The 21,357-nt window shown below is 44.2% G+C and overlaps 2 protein-coding genes across 2 annotated transcripts; both read right to left on the reverse strand.

Annotated features, from left to right (window-relative positions):
• Positions 1-3,096: 3,096 nt before the first annotated feature.
• LOC110612310 (probable 3-hydroxyisobutyrate dehydrogenase-like 1, mitochondrial) lies at positions 3,097-5,900 on the reverse strand. Its single transcript, XM_021753064.2, has one exon. The coding sequence runs from the start codon at positions 4,362-4,364 to the stop codon at positions 3,309-3,311; it is 1,056 nt and encodes a 351-aa protein (XP_021608756.1). The 5' UTR covers positions 4,365-5,900; the 3' UTR covers positions 3,097-3,308.
• Positions 5,901-6,153: 253 nt separating this feature from the next.
• On the reverse strand, positions 6,154-7,083 carry LOC110610495 (mitochondrial import inner membrane translocase subunit TIM17-2). The gene has a single exon (XM_021750428.2). The coding sequence runs from the start codon at positions 6,983-6,985 to the stop codon at positions 6,305-6,307; it is 681 nt and encodes a 226-aa protein (XP_021606120.1). The 5' UTR covers positions 6,986-7,083; the 3' UTR covers positions 6,154-6,304.
• Between the last annotated feature and the right edge of the window lie 14,274 nt (positions 7,084-21,357).

Genomic DNA, 21,357 nt, shown 5'->3' on the forward strand with positions numbered 1-21,357 from the left:
ACTGGAAAACCTGTTCACCTCTAGTGCCCCCATTTATGCTTAATGGAAGGAAATTTCATACCACCCTAAGACTCGATTTATTTAGTGGAAAAACATCTTCTAGAAAAATATGTTTTTTTATATATATATTCTTTTATTTTTTAAAAGAATTTTAATTAATTTTATAGAAAAGTTATTTACGGCATATCACTTAAATACACAAAATAAATATAAAAAAAATACATAAATATCATAAGATAGTATCATATAAAGACAACTTATCCAAACGTGGTTTACCATTAAAAATAAAAATTAATGGCATAGGATAGTTAAAACATGGACTTTAATTCTACAGTGATCTCGCAAAAGTATTAGGCTTTCGTTGGTAATGATATGAGATATGCAGCAGATAGAATAGAATATCTGTTCTTCGTTGAATAGCAATTTTCATATTTGGTTTGAACTTAAATATGAAATACCATTCAGTGGAATGATAATTTTATGATTTTCATCTTTTTTATTAAAATTTAAAAAATCAGCAGTACAACAAATAATCCTTATTTACTCTCTTAAGACTTTTTAAACCAAGAAACAAGGTATCTACTAACAAATACAAGTCAAGTCTATATGATGTTCTAGTTTAACTTAGCCCTGGGACAGGGCTAAATTTAAATCATTGCTGCAATTTTCATGTCATGAAAATCACTCAATTACTACTGCCACACAGGACTAGAAGTGAACAATCGATTAGTTCGGTTTCATATTACACGATTTATGAAAGACTGAACTGAATTAAAAGGACTAACATAAGTGGATCGAACTAAACTAAAGTAAAATTGATTTGGTTTAGTTTGGCTCATCAATTTTCTAAGCCTTTCAACGACCAAACAGAACTTGAGGATTTCTTCCGCAGAAAACCCAGAAATGTTCACATGGAACAATATCAACCCATCATCAACAACGCAATATATATCAATAAAATCAAATCAAAAAGAAGAAATTAAACTGAGAAGAACTAAATCAAACCCAGAAACGGATGTCAAGGAAAAGATGGAAGAACTCAAACATAACTCCTCTGTACTGTGTATAAAGACTCTTGAAGATTCACAATTCACATAGCCAAAATAGATCGATTAGACCAGCTATAAGCTGTTTTCCTGCTTGGAGATGCTGACATGGCAATACAATAGTCAGTTTTGCAATAAAGGTTGCTCGCACGGGACCCACTTGGCTTAGTTAAGCCATTTCTCCGCTTATGCACTCTTTTTCACTAGGCTCTTTTCTTTAAACTTCTTAACCATCCACACAGGGCTGTCTTGGGCCATTTCTCCTTTTCTTAACCATTGCTTTTCCGAAGAAAAAATTGCATTCCTACAAACTAAAGTGACAAATTTCTTATGCATCAAGTCGATCATGATTGCCTCATTCCACAAGAGATCTTGATCTGACATTTCATGCAACACTTGATTAAAAGTTCCCACAGTTCCACATCTCATATCTCATGGTAGTTCATTTGAGAATGATTATCCAATTCAAAGTCCCGCTTTACTGAATTGCATGGAGTTCTAAACCCAGCTACAAATCCATTTCTAGTGAAAATTTTGATAATTATAATACCCACTATTTCAAAATTCACTCCTTTAAAATGCATTTCTTAGAAAACCTCCCATAACTTCAATTTGATGACCACCATAACTAATAAATTCCTCAGAAGAAAGAATTCCACTCAACATTCTTCTGTATGAAAGCCAATGAAAAAAACAATTGTAACTGACCTAAAATTACCATGTTTCAAGTAAGAAATGATCAAGGATTTTGCCATGGAACCAGAGTTCCACTTGCTGCAGGTTTCTGTCTTCTGGGCATGCATTGCTTTAATCAAATACATAGTTTTAATATCATTAAAGCCATTTAAGAGAAAAAAAATTTTGGAGAATACATTTGAAAAGGAGGTGCTGGTGACTGGTGAGACAGATCAGAAAGGGATGGTCACAAAGGAGGTAAAGGCAGGAAAAAGAGGTAAAGATAGCGAAAGAGTTATTTATGGGTCAGTGGGTTTTGATTTAAAGGCTGGTTATGGTTTTGGTGACGTAGAGGGGAGGGAAAGAAAGTGGTCCCAACTTAAGCAGCTTTGACCGGCTCAAATTTTGAGAAAGGAGCAACTGCGTGATTTTTAAGGCAGAAAATTTTGTTTAGTGATCACAATGGAATTAAGCAAAATGTTCAGTGATCACACGTAAAATTAGCCCCAATTAAATGTGTGCAGTCTCGGGTGAGAAAAGCTCATAAATTGTGAGAATGAGACACAAGTGAGTGAACAAAAGCCATCAAACAAAACACAGGGCCTTATGTTTTCCTTGCAATTTCTTGTACCCTTATGCCTTCAAGGAAATGATACAAGCTTGAGAGTAACACAGAAGTCATTATTTTAAGTATATAAATGCAATAACAAAAATAAAAACAATCAACAAGTAAGCTAAGTAACTCATCATCAAAATGGTACAAGGGAAGTTGCCTATGAATCTCGTGCATAAATAATCTCAAAAATTTCAGCATCTAACAATATAAAACCAGATGTGCATGTAATGGTTTCATTGCAGAACCTTAGACTCGACAATATATCTAACTGCTATAGTACTATAGCAAAAGACCAAATGATACATCCTGTAATGAAGGTGAGACATACAACTGCATGGATCAAACCATGTAATGAGTGCTGAGCGAGCTAAAGGCAGTTGATCTGTAATATGGCTCGTCCAGGTGCAAAGATGCAGCTTGGATTTCAAACCGGAACGAAGCATTCTAACAGAAACAAACAAGAAACAGAGCCAGCTGTACTTGTCCAGTTGGCTAAACAGAAACTTGGATTTTTGGGGAATATGACATCAACGGCTCTTTTGGGCTAATATATATAGCCTGGTCAAGCATGCAGGTCACACATTACACGTTAACACACTTTCAGGATTACCCTTTGCAATTAATGTGTCTTCTAAACTAACTTAAGCATAAGAGCAGCTGCAATTATGCAGCCATCTTCTCTTTGTATTGCAGATTGAAGCTCGAGGCTCAAAGGGAATTAAAAGATTATTTGGCTACAGCACTAATCATACACAGGTGTATCTCAAAGACATATTCCACATTTCTCTAAGACAGGCACAAGAGCAAACAAGAAACACGATTACAGAACCAACGTTATGCCAGAAGAAGGCTAAGACATATATCTAATAGCAATTCTCCAGACAACTTGTTCAAGATTGGAAATGATAATCCAATAGATTCATAATAAACAAGGAAAATAGTAAATTTAATGTTCAATATAAAAGGATCATTTACCCGGCTAAGCTAGGATTCTGAGAAGCCAGATTTTCAAGAGATACATTGTTAAGCCTCTCCAAAGCCAAAATAAGCGCTTGGGTACCTAAATTCCCTTCCCCGTGAGCCTTGAGCGACAGATAAAGTTGTTGAGCCAATGCCAATCCTGGCAAAGCAAGACCCATGTTTTGACACTCCTTCAAACAAATTCCCATGTCCTTCACAAAATGGTTCACATAGAACCCTGCCTCGAAATCCCTCTTCAGTATTCTAGCCCCGTATAAATCAAGGGACTTTGACCCCGCAGCACCAGTGGATATGGCGTTCAAGTACTGTTCCACATTTAGCCCAGCTTTATATGCGTAGACGATCCCCTCCACCAAGCCAACCATTGCAGAAGCTATGGTTATTTGGTTTGCTAGCTTAGCAAATTGGCCTTTGCCAGGTGCACCCATATAATTAACCTTTCCCATGAGGGAAAACAGGGGATTCAACCGATTGACGACTCCTTCATCCCCTCCTGCGAATATTGCCAGGGTTCCATTCTTGGCACCGCGGTCGCCGCCAGAGACGGGAGCGTCAATGGAGTGGCAATATTTGGCGGAAGCAGCAGCGGAGATCTCGGAGGCTAGAGAAGGATCAGAGGTAGTCATATCAACAAGGACTCCACCAGGGCGTAGCCCCTGGAGGGCCCCAGCGGTGGGGTCGAGCATGACGTGACGGACATCGGAGGGAAAACCGACGATGGAGAAGACGACATCGGATTGAGAAGCGACGGCCACAGGGGATTGAGCGAGGTTGGCCCCCATGTCGAGGAGAGGCTGGGCCTTAGAGACGGTCCTAGTGAAGACGGTGAGAGTATAGCCAGCTTTGATAAGGTGAGCACACATGGAGCGGCCCATAACGCCGGTGCCGATCCAGCCAACGCGGGTGTTTGATGGGGTGACGGAGTCGGTAGTGGTGTTGGCCATTGAGTGGTGGAAGCGCAGTGGTGATGAGAGAGTGGGGTGGGTGCGACAGGTGGGTAAGAGATGAAAGAGTTTGCGAGCGAGACGGAGGAATGACTGTGACATGGCTTTGAATTATATCCATCGCTGTTGATCTATTATCTCTTATGTTTGTTCTGTCTATAGCAATTAGCAACAGTAATTTCAGCTATTTTCAATGCAGTTATTAATTGTTTTCATCATGCCCCCATCTCATTTGGATTGGGAACAATTCTGATTTCTGAAATTTCCCTTGCTGTTGCCATCGCCAAGGAAAATCTCACAGGGAGAACCAAGTGCTAGTAAACAATCCAAGAAATTGGGTAGTTCTGAATTTTGGATTAAACTTAAAACACAAGAAACTCGAATTGGTGAACTATTTAGACATGGATGAAGCCTTGCAACTCAAATTTCACCTATTCTCTCAATATAACATCTTTAATACGACTTGTCATTTCTCCATGTTGCTGAATACCCAGTTTTTATGCAGGGGACTCTTTGGAGCTATATTCAACATAGTGACAGTGGATATTTTTCCAGAATCCTCCTAATTCCAGAGAGGATAGTAGCAGAACAAACTTAACACCCAGTCATCTGCTTTTTAACAGTGTCTTTTTTTAATAAAGTAAACGGCGTTAAAAATATTACTCGATTAATATTACTACTGTATCTCTGAACTACGAATAGAACTTTCTCAATCCATTCCAAGCATGTTTTCTGCCCATATAACTTTATGAGAGAACCAAAGCAAAGAAAAATATAAATGATCATATCACGCAACTTGGGAAAGAACACCTGCCACTACATCACAATTGAATTTGGAAAAACTTGAAGAAAACATAAAATAAAATCTACCACACAGAGACGCAAGAATAAATATATAAATCAAGGAACAAGTGAATGCTGCCTGGTGCCTATACTTTTATAAGTTGCAGTGTAAACAATTACATATTAATGCATTTTGTTCCATATCTTTGGCAGTTCCTTCCTATGCAATTCATACTAGCATTGCAAGTAAATCAGGCAATATATGCAGAAACTTCTGAATTCTTCAGGATATGTTAATTTTATGAAACTAGCTAGAATTGATGCTAAACAGTCTCAAGTCTCAACAGATTTAAGGCACATTGGTAGCTTTCTCATACACAGATAGGCAACTGCCTTCCCTTGTGAAATATGAATACTCATAAGCATAGATGCACAATATGAAATGGCAAACACCAAATTGGCTCTTGTAACTTTTAGAGAAAAAATGAGTTTCAGAAAGAAATCTCTCTTACAAGTGAAAAGGCAATGCATAAATAACTAACCAACATCCATTAGACTATCAACAATAGCAATGAACTGATGTTTCTACCATAACTTTATTTTTACCAAGTAAATTTTAATTTGTTAATAACTACCATTAGATGAATTGGTATGATCTAATCTAATACTGAAAAGAACGGTGAAGAAACAAATTAACAAAAGAAAAAACCCAAATGCACATAATGTCACAACAGCAAGAAATGCAATCCTGTTTTCTCCTTTTCATGTATTATACTAACATCAATAGTTTGCATGTGCCATCTCTATATTCATATATATTAGGAAGAAAAGAAGTCACCACCCAAAAATAATTTTGTACCCACATACTTGGAAAGCTTTGAAACATAAGCATAACGAATGGGGAAGGTACAAACAAATCTGATTAAGGAAACACACATTGAAATGTAGTATGAAAAAGATATAAAATAAATAATATTGCAATATGCAAGACCGGATTTCACAAAATTGAACACCCAGCAATCAACTCAACGCATACATACAAAACTGCAATTGAAGTTATTATACATTGATATTGCTATATATTATAACTAATCAAGAGAAGTAAAGGTAAAGAGCATGCAAAATTCAGACGGGAAAACTTAGGATTTATCATGTTTGGAGCTCCAAAAGCCCACCAGTTACAAGATCAATATCGCCTACGAAAGAAATTATAAAAAATTTTTAAAGCTTTTTTAAATGGACCTTAATTTTATTTGTTTTCACTTATATTCAAAATTTGGCACAGGTGGCGCGTCGAAACTCTCCAAAATCTCTGTCTTGCTTTCACTACTTGGGGCCGGTTCCTTCTTCCCTCCACCAAACCAACCACCGAACCATGAACCAGACTCAGATCCACTCGTCGAAGCGGCCTCTTGCACGGGTTGTACTTGGGGCTGAGACTGACCCGGAAGGCCCATGGGAAATCCAGGACCACCAGCCATCGCAGGTACTGATTCGTCGATCATTATAGGCATGCTCTGTTGAGCACTCATTACCTTATTGAGCATGATCCCAGCTCCTTCAATCAAAGCAAGTAGAATCCCACCGAAAACAGCGGAGCGAGCCGAAGCGCCCAGCCCTTGTCGCATTGAGAGAAAGCCGCCGGTGGCGGCACCAGCAAAGATGGAATTCCAGGGATCCTCCTTCTGGCGGACGTAGACCATCGTGCAATCGAAGGCAGAAAATAAACCACCCCAAACAGCAAAGCTTCCACCAACACGAGGCGCGTTCATCCGCACGGCTTGGGTGCCGCCGATGATCCGCGCCCCGCTAGGAGAGTTGTAGACGCCTTTAATGAAGTGAAAGGCAGAGCCGCCGACCGCTCCCATGCCAAAAGCACCGCCGATGTCGTCCAAAATACGGTCGGGACAGGGTTCTCGAGAAGTCTCCGGCGTCCCCATAAAAGATCTGTAACTCTATAAGGACTTGGAGAATTTTTGTAAGAGAAAGAAGCTTTCTTTTGAGGCTACTGTGAAGGAAACAAGGAGGGGAAGCGATCTTTAGGTTTTTGATTGTGGGTCATTAACATGTTAATTTCCGATTATACCCCTCTTCAAGTCGGCGCGTCTTCTAACTACCTGTGTGTTTGTATCAGCTCGAGTGTAAATTGAATCGGACCATAAAAATGGTATTGTGAATTGAACTTAAAAAGAAAAATCTTCAGTCCGTCGATCTCAAAGCGCCCCTGATCAATTATTTGTTGCAGAGACAAACCTCTTAACAAATCTGAAAAAAACTAATGGGTTAATGATAATTTCTACAAAAAATCAATTTAGTAATTTTTTTATTTTATTTAAATTAATTTAATTCAAAAATCAAGAAATTGTAAAAAATTAAACTTTCTAATTTTTGAGCTTAATCAAAACTTAAAAAAATATTACTCGAATTTTTATTTTAAGATTAGATGCATTAAATTTTAAATTGGTTTGGACAATAAATTACAAAAAAAGTATATCAAACCTCTCAAATAAGTACTGAGGTGAAAATATAATTTTTACCTACAAACTCTTAATTCATGAAAAGTACAATAATATTTCACTAAGATATTCTGCAAATATACATTATGTATTTCACTATCAATTAATTCAGATACATTTCTGATGATCTGAGATCCAATTGAATAGGGTTTTACAAGGGTTTTTTATTACTGAATAAGGCTTGAGTTTCCTGAGGAGGTGACTCCTCTTTTATACATTGTCTTGCTTGCCGGTGACGTGTAAAGGTCTCTCCAGGATTGGGCCACGCGTCTCTGCCATGCGGATTCGGAGGTACTAGGGTATCAGCCGCCTGCTCCATGCGTAACGGCCTCTGATTCTCCTCGTGCGTACGTTCGAGCGGATCTGCCAGGCTGTCTGGTGAATATTACTCTGGATCCTGGGCTGGGCTGAGAGTTGGGCCGGATGCTAAGCCTGAGTGGGGAGGGTCTGCTTCGTGCGGGCCGGGCCGACTTGAGTGAGGAAGATGGGCCGAGCCCGGCCTTGAAGGTTGGATGAGCCAGGCTTGTTATGTACATCAGGTATGCGGGCCCCTACGTCGTGGGCCTTGGGCTGTGGTCAAGCCCCTGGTCTAGGGTGAAGGAATCCAGCGGTCATCAATTGCCCCTTCACCTTCTCGGCCGTTATTGCTCCAACTGCCGAGGGGGTGAATATCAAGAACTATTATGATCGCGTCTGTTCGGGTTCAGGTGCCTTAATAACATCCTTTCATCTTTCAGTCGTTGCGCAGTTTCTGAATTCTATCTGCTCTTTCCTCTTTCTGTCTTTTCTCTATTTTTCTTGTCCTCTGCCGCCTTTACTTTCTTGTCATCATTATCTGGACATCTCCTTTCTTTCCTTTTCTGTGAATATCTTTTAGAAATCTGACACCATTAGCTTAGAGTCTAGTGTAGTTCTGCTCCGTGCTAAGTCCTCAGGCTCCGAGTATATATCAGCGCCAGCTTTTCTTCATTCTTGAGCCTTCTGTTGAAGCGAGAAATTCTTGTTTTATCTGTGGCAGGTCTATCCGACGCCTTCTTCAAACAGGTTGTCTTGTGCCCCAGAGGTTTGCCTTGATTGTGCTCTTATCATCTTAAGGGAGAACTGTTTCTGACTTGTCCCTGTTTTGAAACTCTAAGGCGTCTGGAGGGTGCATTGAAGATCTTTCGGGTATGGCAGGCGAAGGGCGGGACCATTCAGCAAGCTGCTGAAACTGCTTTACCCAGGTCGTCTGGTCGGCCTCCTCCTCTGCTTGTTGTCTGGGCTCCAGAGAAGTTCTGGACTGTTAAGGGGTTCGCTCTAACTTCGCCTTTTTCCGCAGAGAAACAGGGAATTTCCTCGATGCCCCTGTTGTCCTCTTTTGATATAAATGGGAGTGGCGCCGGCGCTCAGCTTGTTGTTCTTTTTGGTGTGAAGTACCAGTATTATTATTCCCTTTGGTGTGAAGTACCAGTATTACGTGAGACTGGGATCTGCTGCATTCAGTCAGGTCTCCAGCGATTTCTTCGAATGTGTACTTCGCGATCTCTTCGGGGCCATAGCCTCGAAGACTTATGTTTTTCATGTGTGATGCACGGCCGGCATACCATATCTGAGCTTGTTCGAATGTACCGTGCATCACATTTGGATAACCGGACGTTCGCCCTGGGGAACAGTGAGAAATGCTTATGGGAATCAACTTGTTCAGTTCCCCTGTAATAGCGAGACAGATCTTGGCCTTTTCTGAAAAACTCTCATTCCGAGCTATGAGAAGTCCTCCGAGCTGAAGACTAGAATAGTAGGGTAGGTGATAGTCGTAGATGAGGAAGTATCTGGATATGTAAATTCTTTAAGGATAGTCTTTCATCCCGTAGTGTAGGCCTTTGTAACGTGCTGTAATGTGCTTTTCTTTTAATGAAGCTCTTGTTCTGCTCTCATGCTTAAGCTGTTCTTTTTTTATCATGTGTGAAATACTTTAGATTGCTCGCCTTATCATTTTAACCAACTGAGCTCTGTCCTGCTTTTTCCCGAGCTAATCTAACCTATCTGCGAGCTCTGATGAGTTGAACTCCGGATCCACTTAGTCAACTGGGCTTCCAAGTTTTCGAACCGGACTGTCTGACCGACCTGTGAGCTCGGTCTTTACTTCGATGAATTGAGCTTTGAGTCTCCTTCATCCGATCGGGCTCTCAGGTCATGTTGTCCGAGCTGAATTGACCGACCTGAGAGTTTTGTCTTTGCTTAGTGAAATGAGCTCTGAGTTTCCTTTAGCTGGCCGAGCTCTCAAGTCATGCTGTCTGAGCTGGACTAATCCGACCTCTGAGCTCGGCTTTATATGAGTTGAACTCTAAGCTCTTAGCTTTGTATGACACCGAGGTGCTTTTGGCGCCTCTTTCCGATCTCCCATCTTTTGTTTAGTAGCGGTAAATCAAATCTTATAATCTTTTTAAGTGATGCGCAAGTCTGATCTTTATCATGCTCCCATTTGCTTGTACTTTTGAGTCTTTTCATGACTTGCCTCTCTGTTTCCTCGGCATTTACCATAGGGATGGTAAAGTAGTAGGCTAAGTTGCTCTGACTGATGATTTGGGCCTGTATTATGTGAATGGCGAATGGGCTTTTAAATGATGGACTGTCATCGTATACTTGGCCCTTGATAGATGTAGAGAAGCCCAGCGATCATCCTTTTGCCCCTTTACCGTCTGGCCGGTTATTTCCTAACCGTTCGAGAGGGTAAACTTCGAGAACAATTAATGATCGCGCCGCTCCAAGACAAAACTGTTCAGTATCAGCGCTTTGCCTCATAATAGCCTTTCTTTCTTTCTTTTCGAATTCCTTCTGTCTTTTGAAGAACTAGCTCTTGGTTGCTCTCTGTCTTCCTGCAATTCCTTCTACGTCTCTTTTTTCATCCCATCGTGTTCTCAGGTACGCTTCCTTGTTCTTCCATGGCAAGTTTAAAGCTTCCTGATGTTTTTGACCTTGAGTCGCATATTACCCCTTCCAACATAACTAATCACATTTCCCGGAGGCTTTTAGACACCCCGTTGTATCTTATTCAAGCACCTCTTCCGAATGAGAGGATAGTTCTTCCTTACCCTTGCCCACCTGGTTTAGTGGATCCCCAAGGGGTTCGTAGCATAGTGTTTTTCCTGAAGCAGAGAGAATTTGGTCTACCGCTTCCTTTTACCCCTTTCTTTGTTGAGGTGTTTGAATACTTTGGGGTAACTCCTCGAATGTTATCCCCAAATTCCATTTTGTTCATGTCCTGTTTCGAGTCTATCTGTCTGGGTTGGGGTTTCGCCCCTACGGCCTGTCTGTTTGTCACTTTTTTCCGCCTGGTTAGGGCGAAGCAAAACTTCTATTACTTTTCCCCCCGTAATGGGCTGTCTCTTCTTACGGGCTACAAGGATTCTATAAAGGGATGGGTAGAGAATTTCCTTGTGGCGGAGTTGAAATTAGGGTCCTGCCGATCATGGGATGTGGACCTAAGGTGGGGGGAGATCTTTCCGGGTTGCAACGATCTGCCCGAATTGAGTCTCATTGAGCAGGTCGGGCTGCTTCGACTGACTTCCGTTGAGAGGAAGTATGATGTCGAGAAGTGTATGTTTGCGTCCAACCTTAGGGATATCCGGGACACGGGTATAGTGCTTTGTCCGGCTATTCTGTTTCTTCTTTGCTCATGATATCAGGAAGTATGCTGATTCTTTATAACTTCTTGTTTCTTGCAGCTTCTGAGGTTAGAATGGAGGGCATCAAATTCCCCAAGAATTTTGACCTCTCTCGGGAGAACATGCATGCCATTTTTGACGCCTTTGGGGATGGGCGTTCTGTAACTGAGATTGCTGCAGAGCTGGCTCAGGCCGCTTCCTCCAAGAAGATCAGCCGACTTCCCGTCAAAGCCTCTTCTCGAACTTCCAAGCCGAGCTCTCGCAGCACCAAATCAGCTCGGTCATCTAGCCATGGTGGGTCGAGCTCGTCCTCGACGCCTGCTGAAGGGTTTAGATCCGTTCCAGCCTCCTTAGAGGTCGTGAGGGAAGCTTCCCTAGCTGTTGTGGAGCAGACTCCAGCTACTGAACAAGTGGGGCAGGGTGCCGTTCATTCTACTGAGGAGGTGTTAGGGGGGAAATTTAAGTCCCCTGTTGAAGATAAGGAGATCTCTAGGATAGGGATGGAGATCGTCCTCCTGGAGGATCAAAGCCCGGAGGTTTCTGGTGAAGGTGCCCCTGCCCCTGTGAGGACTGAGCCTGAGGGATCTGAGGGTGTCCCCTCAAAGACTGGGGGCACGCGTCCGACCCCTTCTGGAACGCCTGTCCCATCTCCTGCTCGGAAAAAATCCCGGACTGCTGTGGGTCCTTCCCCACCTCTTCCTCCCATTGGGAAAGGGAAGGGTGTTTCTGCTGTTCCTTCGTCGTCCCCTACTGACAACATTCTGGACCTGTCAAGCATTTCCTCGGAGTCTCCGGCCTCCGCTGTTGCCGCACTTCTCCGGGAACGGATGTTCGGCGGGATAACAGAGGCTTCGGATCCTCGTCTTCTGGCCCTGACTGGTCACTTGGCCAGTTCTACCAAGGAGCAGGTGTCCTTCCAATCTCGCTCTCGTGAGGAGCTCGGATCCACGATTGGAGAAATGCTGCTGATGGTAAGTTATTTTTTTACCTTTCTTTGAGTTTGCTTTGTTTCTTTTCTTGACAATTGTTCTTCCGTACTAGGTGTTAGGCCTGGTTATGGAGGTGGATGCCCGTGATCTCTCTCTCCGGGAGTCCGTGGACCGCCGGATCGAGGAAGCGCGTCGTGATGAGAACCTGACTGCCACCAGCAACGCGAGGGGCCACCTGGCAGCCGCCCGAGAGCAGATCCAGTCTCTCCGAGTGGAGTTGCATTCTGCCCTGGAGGCCTCTAAAAGAGCTGAGGACAAAGCAGTTGAGGCGGCAGAGCATAGCAAATCCCTGGAGTCAGAGCTATCTCGTACTCGCAGAGTTCTCCAGGAGTCTGATGAGAGGGCAGCTGAAGTGGAAACTCGTTGTGTAGAGGTTGTAAAACAGCTGTCCTCTATGACGACGGCCCTTCAGGAGAGGGATGAGGCTGTAAGCCAAAGGGCTGAGGTCCAGCGCCAACATGAGGCCTTAAAGGCTGATTTTGAGGGGCTTCAAGCTCACCTGAGTGAGGTGAAGGCTCAGAAGGAAAGTGCCCTAGCCCGGGTGGAGGTCCTTGAGCAGGAATTGGGCACAAGTTCTGAACGTATCAAAGATCTGTCTTCATCGGCTGAAGAGTTCAACCTTCGCCAACAACAGCTGAAGAATGAAGTCAGGGCTTTGGAACGTAAATGTTTAGCCCTGCTTGAGGTGGTAAAGTATGCGGAAGGGAAGGCTCAGCTGAAGCGTGAACAGTATATAGCGGAGTATCAGGAGTCTGATGAGCTGAAGGTTAAAATTGATCAGGCCTGTGAAGCTCATCTTCAGGACTACAAAGACTCTTCTGAGTTTAAGGAATTTGTGGCTGAGGCTTGTGAAGAACACCTTGATGAGTATAAAGCTTCTGGTGAGATGAAAAAGGCTATCCTTGATAAGGCCTACCGCATGTATGTAACTGGCTACAATCGCGGTTTAAGAGAAGCTAGGCAGGCTCCTGATATTCCTTTGGCCGAGCTTCGTAGGCGCGAAGTGGACTCAGATGGCGAGTCAGTGCTATACGGGGAGGATGATTTCCCTTTGCCCCGAGGAGATTCTCGGAGGAACATAGACCGGCCATCTGAGTCTTCGTCAGAGGAATCCGAGGTAGGGTCGGAGGAAGATGATCTTGATTCTGAGAAGGACGGCCTCCACCTTAGGTCAGAAGTTGCCCCTACTATTAATGTTGAGAGCTCTGACCCCAGGGACACCGAGCTTCCTTCGGGGGTGGCTGTAAATAGAGATAATGCGGGCGAGGGCGTACTTACTGATGTAAGTCCTTTAAGGACTATTTATCCTTCTTCCTCGCCGGAGAAATAAATTGTAATAGTTATTAATGAAATATTATTTTCCTTCTTGTTTTTCATATTTCTTGACATTTATCTCTACTCTTCGTATTTGTGATGTAAACTACATCTTTTCATTCAGAAGCTCTAAATTAAGCTTAAGTTGCGAGCTCAGCTCTTAGCTGATAATCTGAGAGATCAAGTCTCGTACCTTTTTAATGACAACTATCATGTCAGTTTTTGGCTTTTAGTCCTGCTTTCTTTGTTGTAATTTCGCATATTTGTTTCAGATAAACTGATTTAGGCTGTAATATAGGCTTTGATTATAGCCTTTTTATCCTCCTAAGGATGTCGTCATTTATGAGTCCTGCTATGGAGAGAGCTCGGCCTTTCTCTTTGGCCTTCGTACCTTGATCCCTTAAGGATATGAGCCAACCCGAGCTGAGAGCTCGGTCTTGGGCCTTTGTGGACATCGGTCCGGGCTGGGAGCTCGACCTTGAGTATTGTAAGGATATAAGTCCGTTCGAGCTGGGAGCTCGGCCTCTTTTTTCTTTGAATTTTCGGGACGACCTCGGGGCCTCGCCGGTAGTTTTTGATTCCAGGAGATCTTACGGGATCCTGTTTTTCTTTGAATTTCCGGGACGACCTCGGGGCCTCGCCGGTAGTTTTTGTTTCCAGGAGATCTTACGGGATCCTGTTTTTTCTTTGAATTTCCGGGACGACCTCGGGGCCTCGCCGGTAGTTTTTGATTCCAGGAGATCTTACGGGATCCTGTTTTTTCTTTGAATTTTCGGGACGACCTCGGGGCCTCGCCGGTAGTTTTTGTTTCCAGGAGATCTTACGGGATCCTGTTTTTTCTTTGAATTTCCGGGACGACCTCGGGGCCTCGCCGGTAGTTTTTGATTCCAGGAGATCTTACGGGATCCTGTTTTTTCTTTGAATTTCCGGGACGACCTCGGGGCCTCGCCGGTAGTTTTTGTTTCCAGGAGATCTTACGGGATCCTGTTTTTTCTTTGAATTTCCGGGACGACCTCGGGGCCTCGCCGGTAGTTTTTGTTTCCAGGAGATCTTACGGGATCCTGTTTTTTCTTTGAATTTCCGGGACGACCTCGGGGCCTCGCCGGTTGTTTGTACAAAATTCAGGCTCATTGGCCTTACTGTCGCTTCGTCATCTCAGCTGGTTTTTGTGCCTAACTGAGGTCTTGTTTGCGAGGGATCTTTCTGAGCCCTGTTCTTTTCTTTATCATGAAAAATGTTTTTTCACACAGATAATCATATTGTATAAACAATTTTCATTTATTCACATTTGTCAAAATACGATGTTTTTTCTTTACAAATATTTCAAGGAAAATACCTTTTTAAGTGCTGGATGTTCCAAGCATGGGGCTCGGGGTTTCCTTGCATATCTTCAATTCGGTATACCCCGGGCTTAACCACTTTTGTCACCTTGAATGGACCTTCCCAGGTCGGTGCTAGTTTGCCTGCGGCTGCTCTTTTTCCAGTAGCTTTCAGGTTTCTTAAAGCCAGGTCTCCCACCTTCAAGCTTCTTTCTCTGACCTTTTGATTGTAATATCTTGCTGCGCGTTGTTGATAAGCAGCAGTTCGGACTTGGGCTTCTTCCCTAACTTCTTCAAGAGCATCTAGGTTGCTCCTTAATTTGTCCCCATTAGCGTTCTCACTAACGAACTGAACTCGATGAGTGGGGATCTGCAATTCAACTGGGACTACAGCCTCTGTGCCGTAAGCAAGTGCAAACGGGGTTTCTTGAGTGGGCACTCTGGGAGTGGTTCGGAGTGCCCATAGAGTGCTATTGAGCTCTTCTGCCCAATTCTCCTTTGCGCCATTCAGTCGTTTCTTTAGTCCTTGAAGGATAGCTCTATTAGTGACTTCCGTTTGGCCATTAGTCTGAGGATGAGCCACGGAGGAGAACTTATGCCATATGCCCATGTTCGTCGTGAAGGCTCTGAAAGTGCTGCAGTCAAATTGTCTGCCGTTGTCTGAGATAAGTACTCTTGGTATGCCAAATCTGCAGATGATATGTCCCCATACGAAATCTATCATCTTGCGAGCTGTGATTGTGGCTATTGCTTCTGCCTCTGGCCATTTCGAAAAATATTCCACAGCCACCACCACGAATTTCCTTTGCCCCGTAGTCTTGGGGAAAGGTCCCAGGATGTCAATTCCCCATTGTGAGAAAGGCCATGGACTGGATATGCTTGCTTGAGGAGTGGCAGGGGTCCTGATGGCATTAGCAAATCTCTGACATACGTCACACCTCCGGACAAACTCTTCTGCTTCTTTTTTAACAGTGGGCCAGTAGTATCCTTGCCTGAATATTTTGTTAGCTAATGTCCCTGCTCCCTCGTGAGCTCCACATAGGCCTCTATGTATTTCCTCCATTACCTTTGTAGCTTCTTCCGGACTCACACACCGGAGCCATGGGCTGGATTTCCCTTTTCTGTATAAAGTTCCCCTTATTACTTGGTAATTGGCAGCTCGAGCTGCTATCTTTTTGGCTTCAACTTTATCTTCGGGGAGTTCGCCCTTTTCCAAGTATCTCAAGTATGGAGTCATCCAAGTTGGGCTCTGCTCCACCTGCAGTACTGTATATATTTTCTTGAAAGCAGGTGTGCTGACATGCTGTATGTTGTAATACCCAGCTAGACTCCGGTATCGGAATCCCTACCGTCCGGTGGGACCTCGGATGTCGGAAACCTCTAGAAGGGTAAAACTATGATTTTATGAAATGTTTTCATGAATTTCATGTTTTTAAGTAAGAAATTAAATGAGTTTTTGCATGAAAAATCTTTGGAGGAGAACCCAGGTTCGGCCGCCGAAAGTCAAGTTCGGCCGCCGAACATGCATGCGTTTTGGAGGCACGTTAGGCCCCCGAAAGCATGAGTTAGGGAAGTCCAGGTTCGGCCGCCGAAAGTCAAGTTCGGCCACCGAACATTGCATGGATGCGGAGGCACATTCGGCCCCCGAACGTGGCCTAGCCAGCCACCTATAAAAGGGGCACTTAGCCGAAATGAGAGAGTTTTCTCCCATTTTCAGCCGCAGCAAGCTTCCGACCTCCCTCTCCCAAATCTTGTGTTCTTCCTTCAATCCCCACCATTTTCTTTGAGTTTTAAGGTTCCACAAAGGTTTTTGAGTGTTTTTAAGCAAGTTTGGAGCTTGGAAGTCTTGGAGCTAAATCCCTCCATTTTCCGAGCTAGGGTCGTTCTTCCTCTCGATCTTCAAGAGGTAAGCTTCGATCTATGCTTCTTTTATGTTTTATGAAAGTTTTATACAAGTTGATGGGGTAGAATGCATGTTTAGGCTTGTTGTTAGGTTTATGGGTTTATGTTGTGATTTGAACAATGTATGTTGGAAATGTGTTGTTTGAAGTGTTGTAGTTGGGGTATATTATAGTTTGAGACCCCTAGGTGTGATGTATGATGTGTATGCATGTGTAGAAACAAGTTTATGCATGTTTTGAGGTGTTTTGGAGGCTGTGGACACAAGGAAACCAAGTTTCTGCCCTTCGGCAGAAACTCAGGTTCGGCCGCCGAAGTGACTTTCGGCCGCCGAACCCCCTTGTGGAGGCAGTTTCGGCTGCCGAAGCCTGCCCCCGAAACTCAAGTTTCGTCTCTGTCTGGGAGGTTCGGCCGCCGAAAGTGCCGCCGAACCTGCATGACTTTCGGCTGCAGAGGGACTTTCGGCCGTCGAACCTGCCGCCGAAAGTGCCCTGTTCAGCCATTTCTTGCATGTTTTCATGTGATGTTTTCAGGATGTTTTAGGGGGTTTTTGGGGAGTATTTTAGAGTCATATTCAGGTATGTTTGGTCCCTCATTTGAGTCCACCTGTGTAGGTTCGGACCCGAGGAACCGAGACCCCCAGCAGTGAGCCAGCTGCTTCAGAGTCCCTTCAGAGCTAGCCAGAGGTGAGTGGAATAAACTTTAAGTTTTAAAGCAAATTAATGAAATGTTTTAGCATGATTCACGCATCATGAATGCCATGAGATGTATCAGGTTGATTGCATTAGAATTCACGAATATGTTGCATTGCATACTTTGTTGTTGATGTGGATGAATGTTGAATGATCCATTAGCCCTTTTATGTCATGATAGCCTATGTGAGTCCAGGTGTGCCTGCTACGGCTCTACGCCCCTGGCACTATGACTGATTATGGAAGTCCGGGTGTGCCTGCTACGGCTCTACGCCCCCGGCATGTATAAGTAAGAAAGATAGGGGCTAAATGGTGACAGGTTCATCCTTGTTGTGAAATGTTTGTGTTATGGCGCATACATGAAAGCATGATTTAAATTGATGTTTTATTATTCTGCTCACTGGGCTCTAGTAGCTCACCCCACTCCCTTTATCCCCAGAGTTGCAGGTACAGGATAGATCGGGAAGTCGGCTAGAGTGAAGTTAAGTCATGTATGTTGTAATAGATAGTAGTGGACATGAATATGATGTAATGAGTAATTATGACCATGTAATGTAATGAATGATGTGATGATGTATTGAGGATTATAGTAGTGCTTGACCTAGAGGTGTGTGAATCCCCATTATGTACAGAGTGTTTAATGAGTAATGATGTTAATGACCATGATTATCCAAGCTGATATGTATAATGATGATACCCCAGTGGAGTATTTGATGAGGACTCCAGTGTGGGGTTTATGTATGATTTTGTGCATGCACAGGTTTTGCTTGGATAAGAGAAAAGAAAAATTTTTACAGATCATGTATATGTTGTTATGTATGGGATTCCACAGGTTTACAGGAGGTATGTAGGCTTGCTACGGGTCCCGGCGGCCTTAAGCCGATCTGGATCCTAGCGCCGGTAACGGGTCGGATTTCCGGGTCGTTACAGAGTGGTATCAGAGCCCTAGGTTCATATGGTCGGACCTAGAGTGTCGGGCTCATAGATGTTCTAGAAGGTCAAGCACACTAGGAAAATCATGTCCACTAGGATAGGATGTAGAGTCCTGTCTATATGATGTTATGATATGCCATGATGATATGCATGAGCATAAATGCTATGATATGATGCTATGTATGTGATGAGGGTTCATGTGTTTCCACATGAACCGTATGATGCTAATGATTGTTTATGCTATGTGCTGTTTTTCAGAAAATAGAATGAGAGGAACTCGTCGATCTGCACGATTGACTAGAGTGCCACCTCAGGACGAGGGCGCTGATGCCCGTCCTTCAGCTTTGCCTAGGGCAATGTCCAGTAGGTCCAACAGAGACAGAATAGCTAGAGACCCTAGAAGGTCTTTGGATCTGGGTAGAAGCAGATCAGTAAGGGGAACAGTGCAGGGAGGAATGTCTGAGGATATGGAAGTAGATCAGAGGAGGGATGGCAATCTTGGTGTGAGCATGCCGGAAGAGGGCATGGGAGAATCAGAAGGAGGCCCTCAGGCCTCGAGTTATGTCCAGCCACATCACTACCCACCCTATTCACACCATCCAGGGTATTCGATGGGAGGTACATCGGATTACCCCAGTTTTAGCCCTTATCCTCCACACATGCCATACCCACCTTACTACCCACCATACTCTCAGTACCCCACGTACCCACCTCCACCTCCCTATACCAGTACAGCAAACCCTACCCCAGGGGATGTTGCACCTCCACCACCACCAGTACCTACTGTCCCGGAAACACAAGTACCCAAACCTACCTCATCTGGAGGGAGCAAGGTCAAGATGACCGATTACATGAAGTTGGGTGCTCCTTAGTACAGAGCAGGTGATGACCCATTTGAGTATCTGAACAGGGTCAAGACTATTACAGATGAGATAGGGGCTGATGACAGTAGAGCCATTCAGATGGCTGGGTTCACACTGGAGTGCAAGAAGGCACGTGGTTGGTTTAAGAACTATGTGAACCCGAGAGCGGACAGTATGTCCTGGGAGGAGTTTGCAAATGAGTTTGCAGGATGGGCTTTCCCTGAGAGCTCTAGAGAGCAGAAGATAATAGAATTCGAACAGTTGAGGCAGACTGAACAGATGAGTGTGGAGGAGTACACAGACAGGTTCCTGGAGTTGTTGCCATATGCTGGGCAGAATTTGGACACGGATCAAAAGAAGTCAAGTAGATATATTATGAGGCTGCACTCCAGGTATTCCTCTTTGATACAGTCAGCAGAGAGGGAGAGTTTCCATACCATAGTGGATATGGCTAGGAGAATGGAGGCTTGTGCCATCGTTGAGGGGAAGGTAAAACAGTCAGTGGCACAGTCTTCTGGTTCCAAGACCCCAGGTGGAGAAAGGTTAGACTCTTCTTCTCTGAGTGCAGCAGTTGCAGGCAGTAAGAAGTGGGACAGAGGCCACAGAAAATCTAAGAAGAATAAGTTCTGGAACAAGATCAAGTCAGGTCTGGGTTTAGGCAGTGGCTCAAGCTCTGGCGCAGAGGTTGCAGCATGTATGAGATGTGGGAGACCACACAAGGGAGTATGTCTGGCGGGGACAAACACATGTTTCAGATGTGGACAGGCGGGTCATTTGGCTCGGGATTGTCCTAGAGCAGCCTATGCAGCACCGTCTCAGCAGACAGCCTCCGGCAGTGTGGTGCAGCCAGTATGTAAGACCCCGCTCGTTCTGACATCGGAATTCCTACCGTCCGGTGGAATCTCGGGTGTCGGATCCTTCTGAGGGGTATAGTAAGGGTGTTCTAAAAGGTTTTCTAAAATGTTTTTAAGTGTTTCATGGTTTTAAATGAAAAAGAGTTGAGTTTTGAAAAGAAAAGACCAAGGAGGCGTTTGCCAGGTTCGGCCGCCGAAAGTGAAGTTCGGCCGCCGAACATGGAAAGGCTTCGGGAGCGCCTTTGGCCTCCGAAAGTCTTGTTTGAACGAGCCAAGGTTCGGCCGCCGAAAGTGAGGTTCGGCCGCCGAACTTGCATGAGTTTAGGGGGCACGTTAGGCTGCCGAAGGTCTTCGACCAGGCCACCTATAAAAGGCCCTCAGATCGGAAATGGGTGAGTTTTCTCCCCATTCTCGAGCTCAGGTGAGTTTATGCCTTCCTTTGGTCGTTTTCGTGTTTTCTCTACCCATCTCTCAAGTTTTTCATGATTTCTACCCTTGTGTTTGAAGATTTAAAGCTTAAAAGGAGTTTTGGGAGCTTGGAGCTTTTGGAGCTTGGATTCTCCAACATCTCCAAGGTTCGGGTCACACCAACCCTCGATCTCCAAGAGGTTAGTGTAGATCCCTGTTTTTCCTTATGCTTATTGAAGTTTTAAGTAAGTTTTATAAAGTTTGATGGTTAAGTTTGGATAGATATGCATGTTTAGGCTTTTGTGGGTTTTATGCCCAATGTATGTTATGTGATGATGTGTTGAGGAGTTTAAGTTAGTTTCTTTGCTCTCTTTGCTTGTGGGAGTGTGTATGCATGCTTGGGAGAGAGTATGTGAGGTTTGGGGTGTTTTGGAAGGTTTTGGAGGCTGGTGTGCAAAGGCTGAGTTCTGATGAACTCAGGTTCGGCCGCCGAAGGTGGTTTCGGCCGCCGAACGTGCCTGAGGATGCATAGGTTTGGCCGCCTAACCTTACCCCCGAAGGTTGAGTTGTGGCTTGAAAGCAGACTTTCGGCCGCCGAAGGTAATGATTCGGCCGCCGAAAGTGCCTGACTTTCGTCTCTGGAGAGAGGGTTCGGCCGCCGAAGGTGCCGCCGAACCTACCCGAGTTTCGTCTCTGGAGGAGACTTTCGGCCGCCGAAGGTGCCGCCGAAAGTGCCTGTCCAGCCGTTTCTTGGCTGTTTTCTATGCATGTTTAAGTGATGTTTAGAGGGGTTTTAGGGGGTATGCTTATGAGTTGTTAGAATGTGTTTAGTACCTCATGTGTGTCCATCTGTGTAGGATTGGACCTGAGGAGAGGTGTCT

Source organism: Manihot esculenta, chromosome 3 (genome assembly GCF_001659605.2).
Source record: "Manihot esculenta cultivar AM560-2 chromosome 3, M.esculenta_v8, whole genome shotgun sequence".
In the NCBI taxonomy this organism is placed as follows: domain Eukaryota; kingdom Viridiplantae; phylum Streptophyta; class Magnoliopsida; order Malpighiales; family Euphorbiaceae; genus Manihot; species Manihot esculenta.

Coding starts and splice junctions, on each gene's coding strand:
- LOC110612310 (XM_021753064.2), bottom strand. CDS start 4,364: ATGTCACAGTCATTCCTCCGTCTCGCTCGCAAACTCTTTCATCTCTTA.
- LOC110610495 (XM_021750428.2), bottom strand. CDS start 6,985: ATGGGGACGCCGGAGACTTCTCGAGAACCCTGTCCCGACCGTATTTTG.